Genomic DNA, 12,787 nt, shown 5'->3' with positions numbered 1-12,787 from the left:
ATAAACCTCATTTCAATCCTGAAATATTACTGTGTCCATCAGTTATTAGATATATCAAACTGAAATGGCTGTTGCAAACACCAAAATATTTAGAACTAAAAATGATTAAGATTAATAGGGGTGCCCAAACATTTTCATAGGACTGTATAAAGATCCACAGTGGCCCAGCACAGTATAATAATCTCCCCACAGCCCTCCCAAGTATAATGCTCCACAGTGAACCCATAGAATGTAATATCCTCTCAAAAAGCCCCAAACAATATAATATGCTCCACAGTGGCCCCGCACTCATAATAGGTTCCCCCCAGTATAAAGTTCCATAGTGTCCCTGGACAATATAATATGCTCCCCAGAGGATTCCAGTACAATATGTTCCCCACAGTGGCCTGACAGAGTATAATATGATCCTCAGAGGGACCTCCCCCAATGTAATGCTCCCCAGAGGCCCCACAGTAAAATGCTCTACAGTAGACACAAACAATATACTATGCTACTGAGAGCCCCCAGTATAATATGGACCCCACAGTGGCTCCGGACAGTATAATATGCTCCCCAGTATGATGCTCCACAGTAGCTCCCACATAATATGCTTTGCTCCCCAAAGCGGCCCCCCCCAGTATAATTCTTCACAGTGGTCCCACAGAATATAATATGCTCTCCAGAGGGGCCCCCCAGGGAAATGCTTCACAGTGGCCCCACACAGTATAATATACCCCAGAGCATCAGGAAAGCCCCTAGTTTTGACGAATATTCGAAAGGTTCGCCCGTTCATTTTAGAAGCTATTAATATACTCTGGTCTCTTCAGACACCAGAGTATAATAATCGGAGGCGAGGGAAAATTACATACAGTTATACTCGCCTTCTTTCACCTCTCCTTGTGTCCTTCCGCTAGCTTCCTCTTCAGGTCTACAGCTGATGTCACTGCTGAGGCCTCAGTGGTGACATCCAATTCGTGTGATGTCAGCTACAGGCCAGAAGATGACGTGGGATCGCCAGACGAACAGGAGAGGTGAGTAAAATGTTTGTTATTTTCACAGACCTTCCCTGGGCAGGCTTCCACTGGAAAGGGGCCCTGTGGCACATGACAATGAGCCCCTTTCCGTTAAGCATGTGTCCGGACTTGACTAGAATCGAGAGTGATCAGGCTCCCGATCCCAGGGGCTCCTTTGGCCCCTCTAAAGGCACAGGGCCCACCGGAGGATTCACCAGTACCCAGGTGGGCCAGTGTGAGCCTTTGCCAAACTCTAAGTAAGGGGCCAGTTTATCTTGTTAGTGCTGCTTCTAGCAAAAGAGCACATTTTTTGTTCAATTTTAACTACTAGTGGTACAGTGCTATAACTATATAATGTTCTGCTTACACAGGGCAGCAGAGTAAGCAGACAGATTCACTTAACATGAATATTCTAGTGTGAAATTGAAAATGATTACAACTCCAAAAGAAACAATAGTTTAATTTGAACATTGAAATCCCATTAAAATATATTTTCACAAAAATTTCCGATATACATAACTGCAAATCCATAAATAGAGTACACATGCAGTTTATTTTGTAGCATATTAGGAATAAACCCTCCAAAACACTAAAGCAAGTATATGAAATAGTAATAAAATAGAATTTATGTTTGTTTCTGTTGGCAATGGTGCAGAACGCAAACTCTTTAAAGCATATCTACACCTGTTTACCCCAGGCTGGTTTTGCATCCAAAATTTTGTGCTCATTAATTTCGTCATGGATCTGTATGTCTGTTGTAACTTCTTTTTTGTTATATAGAGCTCAATATCCCCTGCATAGACATAAAGATAAAATACTCTAGCTGCCTGCAGATACCACTTGAGGGGGATCTTGAGCTAACTGCACACAGCAGGTTTGTTGTATCAAATTGTATGTCGTAAGCTCACAAGCTCCCTCTAGTGGTGACTGAACCCAAACAAAATGTTTTACATCAGTGTTTCCAGAACGTTTCAGGGGCACACCTAGCAAGTAACTTTTACCAAAAGGCAAAAAATATAAGTATTTATGTGGCCTTTAGCACAGGTTTTGAACTCAAACGTGTTAAATTTGTTTACTTATAAGATTAGGAAACTTCACCAAAAACTGCACCAAAATGCATTTGTTTTTTGATGCATTTTTGATGTAGCTGTACCATCTTATACTTCCCATCCAGCCACCTCTACCCAGCACATATAAAAATTCATCTTTTACCGGCACCGAACACCCATAGTACATTCACCATCACCTTGCTCCCTAGATGAATTATATAAGTCTGACAATCCTTAAAGGTTCTCCAGGAATTCGGCAAAAAATGTTTGATTTAGAGATGAGCGAGTACTATTCGAAACGGCCGTTTCGAATAGCACGCACTCATAGGAATGAATGGAAGCGGCCGGCACGCAGACTTGGCTGCGTCCATTTCTTCCTATGGGTGCGTGCTATTCGAAATGGGAGTTTCGAATAGTACTCGCTCATCTCTAGTATGATTGTAAAAAACTAAATGACTGCTAATGCTGTCCAGTTAGGATGGGGCTTCTGCTGCTAGAAAGGGGGAAGTTGGTGGGGAAGGGGCTTTAAGATAACCTGGTTCTGTACAGGTACTCTAAGAGCCTTTCAAGATTTTTGAAGCACTGATGGAGGTGGCGGTATCAGTATATGATTGTGGAAGGTTGTGCTGCTCTACTATCATCTGCAGATATGGCAGCCAGTGCCAGTGCTTCACAAATCCTGCCAGGCTGCTACATTGCTTGAACTATTGATTTATGAAAAAAAAAAAGTTTTAGGCTCAGACCCCACGTAGTGAGCCGCAGCCAAAAAATGCTGTGGAAAAGGCCAGGGCGGAAACACATCACATTTTTCTCTGCAGAATTTCTGCCCCTATTATACTTAGGGGTATAACTAACATATTGCGTTTTTTAAAAACATGAGCATTTTTGAAAAATTTTTAGGCCATTCACTTTGCAGTGATTTTTTTTCTTTTAAGGCTGACGTCCCACATGGCGTAAACTCCACGGGATTGCCAGCAGCAGAAACGCTGCAGAAAAAAGTGGGGAGTTTTACAGTCACAGCAAAGTGGATCCCATCCCCACTTAATTGAAAAATATGCAGCTGACACGTTGCGATTTTCAAAATCGTTGCAGTTTTGGAAATCACAGCATTCAATTATACCTACGGAAACCCTCATGGTTTCCCTATAGGTATAATTGAAACAGAAAGTCATATCTCTGGGAGACTGGTTGCCACTTTTGCATGGAAGTGAATCTATTTGTCTTTTGAACAGAGCCGGGTCAGCTCGTGGAGGTTAGAGGTATTGCCATTTTTATCCCAATTATCTTATCCTAGTAATCCACAAAAATATAAGCTGAATAGAAAAAAATGAAATTTTCTTGAAATTCATTATTAAAAAGCATGTGTCTTCTTACAGCTTGCTGCTATATCTCAAAGATAGACCAAATGTGTCTAAGGTGACCACAGTCTAGTGGTCCATGTAGCAGAATGGTTTGGAGTCAGATATATTGTAGAGCAAATTGTGGATCTGCTTGCTTCTTCTGGCTTCTAGTAAAAGTCTTCTGGACCTCTCCTTTGCAGCTTGCTGTTCAATACGTTTCTGAGTTCTCTTCTGTCTTAACCACCTACAAAAACATGGTTACATAATAAGCTGTGGAGTCACTGTCATAACCAACACCATAAATCCTGATTCATATTCTCCTACTAGGAAATAAAGAAAAAATACCAATAATCTATAGTTTAGAGAGTATGAAGAATAGTGATCTTCAGCCTGTTATTCACCAGAAACTACAGTATGACGTCCTGATCCAAGTGGTCACAGGCTGTCAGGGAATGCTGGAGAGAGCTGATGTTGTAACGTCTACAGATCACCATCATCTGCACTATGTAAGGGTGTACATCATTGTAGTTATCCATCATGGATAACTTCCTAGCTGAGATGCTTACTGAGGAAGCTGTATCATAACAGTGGACATAGCCAAAATCTGACAATGGCACAAACTCATGATCTTGTGGAGCTCAAGTAGCGACACTTCATGTCTCAGCCAGTAGCAGCTGAGATATATTGCAATATAATGGATTGAACTGTTTTTTTTTTCCATTGTGTTATATGGGAGGTAAAAAGTACAGCAACAAAGCTGGATACTCTGTCTTCTGACATTTTATGGTTTACATATAGGACTAACCCACATGAAACCTTTTCAATTACTGTTTGTGTATTGGCTAACAGCTGCAGACAAGCTTGCAGATTTTGCAGAAACCATTAAAAGGTATTTTATGTTGCAAATAATTACAATAATAACTACTTGTAGAATAAAGATCATGTCATTTACTTATTTTTACTGAAACACCTTCAAAATCCTTTCTAAAAATTGCAGCAAAAAGCAGAGGCTGAGCCTCTGGATCCTGGTGTGGGTTAGTATCATATGATGGGGCTAATCTTAATGAGGCCACAAGCTTTTCAGTGGTGAGGGTCCATTCACATGGAGGAAAATGGTGAGGAATTTGGTGTGGAATAGCAGAAAATGGAACCCATTGAAGTCAATGGGAGACTTTTTTTTCAGCGCTGAAATTCCACACCAAATTCCTCACCAATTTCCTCTGTGACCCTGATACTACTGACGAAACAGCGACACGACTGAGCAAGACACTTTTTTTTTCAGTGTTCAGGAGCATCTGTCACTGCCTCCTATTGAGAACAATTCAAAGTATAAGATGGCTGCTCTTTGTAAGGCCGAGGCCCCATGGGAAAAATCGTGACGTTTTACAGTACGGGCAAAGTAGAAGGGATCGTAGCGAATCCCATGCCCACTTTGTGGTAAAAACTGCAGTGTGGACATGCCGCAATTTCCAAAACCGATGCGGTTTTGGAAATCGCAGCATGTTAATTATATCTATGAAACGCCAGCGGATTACCCATAGATATAATTGTAACAAAGTTCGGAGGAAAACTCTGCGAACTTTCTGTTTAAAGCGCTGTGGGAAGAACCGCAATGAGTTCCCGCCACGGTTTTTCCCGCAGTGCTTTATTGCTGAGGAACGTCTCGTGGGGCCTTAGCCTAAAGGATTTTGAGGCAGAACACTGCTTTAAAATCCTCTCCATAAGCTACTATGTGTTAAAATCCTTCTTTGTACCACACAATAAAATGAAAAAAACTTACTGCTTTTGAAAAAAAAAAAAAAAAAATTATAGAGAGAGAGAGAGAGAGAGAGAGAGAGAGAGAGAGAGAGAGAGAGAGAGAGAGAGAGAGAGAGAGAGAGCGCGCGCTAAGTTTCTGAAGCCTGGAACTAGTCTGGTCTGTAAGGTTCTAAGGACCCTATAAAAAAAAAAAAACCCTTAAAGATAAATAGAGAAAGATAAAGTTCACATTTCTGATTGTTTGTTTCCACTATGCCCCTGTACATATGACCTGCTACTTACTGTGCAAAAGCCCCTTCTCTGTCTTTTCGTTCCAGGAGAAATGTTTCATACTCTTGTTTACGTAGTTCCTCCAACTTTTTCTCTTTAATTTTTTCTTTGTGTTTTCTTCTTAGCCAAATAGCAAAAGCTTGCTGCGAATCTCTCTCTTCATCCTTTAATGCCAACACAAATGAATCGACATAAATATCTTACATTTCTTTGCATCTGGTCATGGTGTCATGGCTTATCCAATGTGGGACTATTAAAGGATTATCTTATCTATCTATCTATCTATCTATCTATCTATCTATCTATCTATCTATCTATCTACATATCTATATCACAATGGAATTTCTACTAAATCTGCTTTAGCAGAGACACTTCTTACTCTCTAGTGTCCACCATTCCCAAGAAAGAAACACAGTTTTTGCACCTGATGTGATAGATAACCTCTTAATGTCAGAAGGGCAGTGTCAGACATGGGAGCATGATTCAGAGCTCCAATCAGAGGCAGCCACTGTCACAACTCAACATCGCACCCTTTATCTGCTCCTGCCTGACACCGCCCTCCTGACAGTACAGAATCTAAATAGCATATCAGGCACCAAAACTAACAGCATTGATTGCTTGGGAATGGTGGGGGCTAGAGAAAAAATTCCATCTGTGCCAGAATCAGTGGAGCAGCAGCTACTAAATGATGTAAAGAGTTGAACTTGTTGGAGGTGAAGAAAGGTCCTCTTTAAGTAGAATAATATGAATGAGAAAACTCACTGGAGTGCTGCTGGTCTCCATCACCTTTGCCTGCTGAATTCTCTTTTCTTGTACAAGTTGAGAGTTTTTCCTCTGTAACCAAGTTTTAAAGGCCATCTCATTTTCTCTCCTTTTCAGTTCTTCTTGTTCCTTTCTGCGCTCTTCATCCTATTCACAGATGATATGAATCATGACTTTTCAATATGTATTACTACCATTATTACTATCTCTATCCACTGCTGTATGTTTGACTCATTTTTTCTTTACATTTCTTCTTTTATGTATTATATGAAAAACTTTCAATAAAAATTGATTGCCCAATTTTCAGACAAAAAACTATGGTAATGAAAGAAAGGTATTAGGATACGAGAGAATATTTGATTTGTATATGTAGAAATGAGTGCCACTCACCTCTCTCCTAAGTCTCTCCTGTCTCTCTAGAATCCGTTTTTGTAGTTCCTTTTGCTCAGGAGAGAGGCTGTATGTCGTGTTCCTGGTTGATCCACTTGCAGATTGAACTCTCCTCTGTGGCTTTACTTTATGTATGGATTTTATTGGGTTAGCAGAGTTGGGTCGGACTTTAGGGCCAGTAGGAGGCTGGGGGATGAAGCCATTAATGTTAATACTGGTATGTTTGTTATCGCTGCTAGCTGAAGTACTTAATCTCTCTGAAGATTTGGTGCCGTCTTTATTATTACTTATAGGGGGTAACGAACACTGGTTCTCAATGTCCCGTAAATTAACTAGTTCAAACTTTCCATCTTTCTCAACCAATACTTTTGAATCCTTGGGTTCTTCCCGAGTGCCACCATCTTTCTCAATGTGTTTCTTGCCATTTGCTGAAGCTTCATCTACTTGTAACTGAGACATGCCATCTACAACATCATCTTCTGCAAAACTTTCAGTTCTATCACTGTCAGGGAACTCTAAAGGAGGAACCTCCAGATCAACCAAGTTTTCCTTGAATTTGAGTTTTCGCTCTCGGTTTTCATCAACAGTTTCCATTTCCAATTTCTTGTTGGCTTCTTCTATCTTCTCTGCAATGTATCGTTTTGCCTCTTCATCTTCTATGTCAGCTTCTTCCGAGTCAAGTGAGAGCTTGCTATTCATATTCGGCTCAACATGAACAATCTCATTGCCACAGCTTGAAGACTTGTCACTTTCATTTTCTTCATTTAGTGAATGCCTCGAGTCAAGTTTCAAATCACTCGGCTCTTCCTCTTGACTCTTAAATAAAATACAACATACAATGAATACATTAAAATGTGATGATAAAATCAGGAATGTATAATTTTTGCAGCCTGATTACTAATTGTAAATCCCTAAACCTAACTAATGTGATCAATAAGACCACTTTCATGTGGGTGTATAGAGCTATATTGCTCCCGTTCTATGGTCGCCACCTGAACCCCCTGCAGTTCATCAAAACTCGAATTAGACCGCAGGAGGTCTGGGTGCTTATTCGAATCAATGGCAGTCACACAGTTTGATATTAAAATTGTAAAAGTAAAGAATTAAAATATTACAAAAACTATTAAATTGTACCTGTCGACCGCTTTCCTTCTCAGCTTCTTCATTTATTAACCAGTCAAGGTCCTTCTCAAAATCATCTTCATACTCTGGGGCCCCATCAGAATAATCTGATTCATCCTGCTTGCTCATTTTTTTTGATAAACTATGTTCTTCTTCTAGAAATATAAAAATGTTAAAAAAACACACATATGTATGTGTACAAATATATATATATATATATATATATATATATATATATATATATATATGTAAAATATGCAGCAGTTATACACTGTATGTTAAAGGAATACACCGAGGTAAGTATAAAATAATAATAAATAGAAAAAAAGTATTCTCACCTGTCACCAGTGCACTGTTGTCCACCAGCAGTGCACTTTCTGCCTCGTGCTGGGGCTGTGTTACCCTGAGGCTCACATGATCACTAAGACCAATCAGTGACCTCAAGGGTTGATGGAGAAAGGCTGGTAACGTCACCAATTTCTTACTAGCAACCGCTGAGGCCACTGATTGGTCTTAGCAGTCACGTGAGCCTCAGGGTTTCTGACAAAGCAAACCTCCCAGGGTGTGAAGGAAACAGCACAGGAGGGGGACAATTTTATACACACCCTCCCTGCACACACATATGCACATGTTGCTCCAAATCCTGGACAATCCAGTAACTACATTCATTAAAGTCAAACTTCATATAAAGTAAAGAGAAAAAAAACATGTCAGTGCAATAGATAGATAGATATGGAGGGGTAATTATCTCCATAGTTTGACTAGCACTCCCTTCCAAATGCACAGGTTTCTCCAATAGAGGTATGTTTATTTAGTGTAGGTTCCCATCTATAATGAGGTCGCCTTGTCAAGGCAGGTGGGCTTCTTAATGTTTGATGTGTATAACGAAGAACCTCTGAATTGTATGTCATATTAGGTGTTTGTTTTAATTACATCAGTATTGCCCTTTAGGGTTTTCATCTGACCTTGTGTTGTGTGCGAAGTGCCCTGCATTTTTGTATTTTTATATGTTACTTCACAGTGAGCACCTGTTCACACTGGGATGTGCAGTCTTAGGGCCTGTTCACACAGGTACAGAGGTGGCGGTTTTATGGCACGTAATCCACGTCATAACCTGCCCCCTCACAATGGTGGTCTATGGAGACCGCCAGGCAATATGCCGCTCATGGAAAAAAGAAGCGGCTGCCCTTTCTTCAGGTGGATTCTGCGGCTCGCTGAGCCGTGGCGCCCACCTGGCGGCAGCAACCTCCGAGGTTGACCCATTCATTTGAGCCGACTCTGGAAGGGGAAGCCGCGACCGCGACCGGCGTGGCAGGCGGGTTTTGACCCGAGAGTGACGCAACTCCCACGTCACTCTTGGTGCCAAAATCCGCCCCACCGCCCCATGTGAACTTAGCCTAAGGGTAACGTCACATGGGGTTTTTTGGTCCGAAACCTGAGACTTACCCTTAACCCTTTTTATGTTGTGTAGATAGACAGATAGATAGACATTTTCAATTAATCCAGTGACAAAGCTGGCCACAGACACAAGTTATTCATCTGAAGACCACATGCTAGGGTTGGCTTGTCATTGGAAGAAATATTTTTTGGCCTAAATTTGGTGACATCTGCTGCAAATCTGGTCATACAAACAAGCAAGAGTTCTCCAATGTTTAAAATACAATCCTCCGGCTTTACTGAAAAAAATAAAATCAAATCAGAAACATCATTGGAGAATTTTTGCTTGTTTGCATGGACATTGCCTGGGTGTATTCTGTTTGCTGTTTGAGGTCTGCCATAGGTCAGGTGAGCTGGAAATACATTTTCTTGTGTCTGTAGTGATCATACACACAAGATTAACTACAGATGTTCCTAAAATAAGCTTCAGCTGCCAATGTTCTTATGTCTTTGGCCAGTTTTATGTCTATGAGGGACGTTTGACCCATGTACATGGGGTAAAGGCAGGGCCGGTGTCAGTACCAGGCAAACCCGGGCAAGTGTCGGGGCCCCAACCTTCTGAGGGGGCCCACTGGGTTGCCCGGTGCTGACTGTGTGGGGTACTGAGGGAGAGAGACTCCATTTTGCGGTAGATTGGGCTTAAGGATGATGTCATGTGTGGGCGGAGATACACTGGATCGTACAGAACATGGTGATGTTACACAGGAAGATGAATCTGCTGGGAACAGTCTGATGGAAGGTAAGGAGCAGAGAACATGTGTGAGCAAGAGGGGGGACATAGGGGTGCAGGCTGTTTGTGAGCAAGAGGGGGGATTGTGTTGCAGGCTATGTGAGAAAGAAGAGGGATTGGGGGTTCAGGCTGTGTGTGTGAGCAAGAGGGGGGAATGGGGGGGTTCAGGCTCTGAGGGGTGGGCACTGTGAGCATATATTATTGTGTGAGGGTCACTGGTGAGCACGTAATACTGTTTGGGGGTCACTGTGGTGCACGTAATACTGTTTGGGGGCCACTATGAAGCACGTAATAGTGTTTGGAGGCCACTGTGGAGAATATAATACTGTGTGGGGGTTACTATGGAGCACGTAATACTGTGTGGAGGCCACTGAGGAGAATGTAATACTGTTTGGGGGCCACTATGGAGCACGTAATATTGTCCCAGTATTGCTTACATGCCAGGCTCTGCTCACTCACCATATTCTTGATAACTGCAGTTGTGGGTACTAAAGCTTTATCCCTTTATCTGAGATATCGCTTCAGCACTTGTAACCGCCACTATCAAGAATTCCCTTGTAGGAAGGGGGCCCCAGACAAAAGTCTGCACCCGGGACCACAAGACTTTACTTACACCAATGGCGGCTGCCCTGTGCCCACCCAGGCGCCACCATTAATATATATTTCACTTTTAACTAGATCGGTGTCTGCAGACACCGATCTAGTTAAAATGCTTCTTGCAACTTGCCAGTCTTGTAAACTGCAAGCCACAAGGCCTGCAATTTACAAGACAATGAGAAGACAGACAGACATCTGCTTCTCAGCACAGGCGCACGATGATGTCATAGCATCGCGCCGCAAGTGCTAATACACAGACGTCCTGCGGTTGGACGTAAACCCTAGCATGGCTCCATTCAGTAGGATTGCATGTAGGTGAGTATAACTTATTTTTTTTTTATTTTTTTTAAACTTAGTTGTGGGTATTTTAATAGTATAAGGGGTTGTTTGGAGAAGGAAATTATAACTATAAGGGAGGGGGTATTATGAACATAAGGGGGGTCATTTATATAAGGTCTATGAGGGGGCATTATGAATACAGGGGGGATGTTATTTATATTAGGAGGGATTATGAACATAAGAGGGTGGTCAATGAAATAAGGGGTCACTATGGGTGCAGTATTTAATGCAAGGTTTTTTTTCCTGCAGAGCTTTTCACTATCTACTTCCATTTTACCTATTCGGAAACCATCAGTGTTTTTTTTAGGTATAATCAATATGCTGCAATTTCCAAAACCCCAACGGTTTTGGAAATCGGAGCATGTCCACTGCACATATTTTTCCACATTGTGTTGATGGGATTTGCTAGAATCTCATTCACTTGGCAGGAACTGTAAAATGTCGGGTTTTCCCATGGTATTTTTGCAACGTGAGTCCCCATCCCCACTTTGCGGTAAAATAAGTGTAAGCCGATGGTCGGTCAGATAATGTGTACATCTCGCCCAGACTACTCAGGTGGGCGAGATGAGAAAAGTCCAGGAATGATTTGTGCTCAGCAGACAACTTTTGTTAGCTGAGCATTTTGTTAAATGCTCAGTATTGGGCTGGATTTTTAGGAATGGCAGGTAGGTTGGCAGTGGGACCTGTCATTCCACCCCCTCCTGTCCACACTTTGTGGTTGTTCCTGCAGCAACTCAACTGCTGAGAGTTGTCCTCATCAGTGAGGAAATAAGAGGTCAGCTCCAGCAGCAGACATTGGACAGAGCTTGGCTGGACAGCCAGCAGGAAGGTTGCATTATTGGAGCTGTGTCCTGTATGATTCAACTTGTTATTGATTCTGTTATTCTAGGTGAGGTAACCTATTCTGTGTTCAGTTAGAGCCTAGCCAGGCAGGTATTTATTTTTGTATTGTTTTCTTTTCTTGCTGCACTGTTTTTTTTGGAGTGAAAATAAAACTCTACCTTTTTTTGGACTAAAAATCTGGACTTTTGTGTCTATGCCACCCCACCTAGCAACCCCAGACCCTGACATAACATACACGCTGTAATTTCCAAAACAGTCACGGTTTTGGAAATGGCAGCATACCTACAGACGGTTTAGTTTACTTTCTGTGCAGAGGGCTGCAGAAAGAAATGCAATGCGTCACGGCCGCATTTTTTCCCATAGCGCTTCTTTGCTGCAGGACGCCACGTGGGGCCTTAGGCTTTAGGAGCTTTCCAGCTCATTTTTATTGATGATCTATCCTCAGATAGGTCATCAATAACAGATAATTGACCACTGACCAGCTGTATGAAAGAGCTATGGCACTTATTTATATCACACACTGTCTGTTTATAGTAACTGTGTGATGTAATTCCAGTCTTGCCACAAAGACATGTATAGGACGAGGCTGTAGTTACATTAAATGGCTGCTATGAGATGTATGACACTGTGTAAACAGAGAAGGGGTCACAGTGTGTTCCACGTGACTGAGGACACACATCAGTGGCCTCAGCTGTAGTTGGAGAAGGACCGGTGAGGTCACATACGGCACCATTTCCTTCTATAGGGTGCAGGACTTCCGGCATTCAGATTCTTCCGTGATACCAAATGAACACTGGAAGTGACAAAGTGGTGGATAGTAAAGCACGAGGAAAGTGAGGTGAGTACTGTATGCTCTTTTTTTATTTTACACCTCCCCCAACCTCAACAGCGGTTGGTCCAATTACTCGACAACCCCTTCAAAATGTCCAATTAGCCGCAACAACCAATCAGAGAACAGCTTTCATTTTTCCAGAGCACTGTAAGAAATGAAATGGGCAACTAAGAGAGTTTTTCTGTGTAGAAGATTTGTAGTGTCCACATGTATTTTTCTCAACTTAAAAAACTGTGAAGTGGCAAGTGTTCCTGTGAAAGAGCATATTTCTATCCATCAGTATCAGAAACAGTAATGTTACTACTATGCCCAGTTTAAGGTGAGTG

The 12,787-nt window shown here is 41.9% G+C and overlaps 1 protein-coding gene across 1 annotated transcript in view; it reads right to left on the bottom strand.

The window, feature by feature from the left end:
* Window positions 1-3,221: 3,221 nt before the first annotated feature.
* CCDC181 (coiled-coil domain containing 181) overlaps window positions 3,222-12,787 on the bottom strand; it is a 113,257-nt gene continuing 103,691 nt past the window's right edge. The window contains exons 2-6 of the mRNA XM_075262666.1: window positions 7,696-7,838; window positions 6,562-7,377; window positions 6,172-6,318; window positions 5,422-5,573; window positions 3,222-3,625 (exon numbers count right to left, since the gene is read on the bottom strand). Of these exons, the coding sequence (XP_075118767.1) occupies window positions 3,469-3,625; window positions 5,422-5,573; window positions 6,172-6,318; window positions 6,562-7,377; window positions 7,696-7,812 (1,389 nt within the window). The 5' untranslated portion in view covers window positions 7,813-7,838 and the 3' untranslated portion in view covers window positions 3,222-3,468. The remainder of the gene's footprint in view (window positions 3,626-5,421; window positions 5,574-6,171; window positions 6,319-6,561; window positions 7,378-7,695; window positions 7,839-12,787) is intronic.

This window comes from Leptodactylus fuscus, chromosome 2, assembly GCF_031893055.1.
Source record: "Leptodactylus fuscus isolate aLepFus1 chromosome 2, aLepFus1.hap2, whole genome shotgun sequence".
Classification (NCBI taxonomy): domain Eukaryota; kingdom Metazoa; phylum Chordata; class Amphibia; order Anura; family Leptodactylidae; genus Leptodactylus; species Leptodactylus fuscus.
The sequence above is the reverse complement of the archived record's forward strand: the minus strand, read 5'-3'. Positions and strand labels throughout refer to the sequence as shown.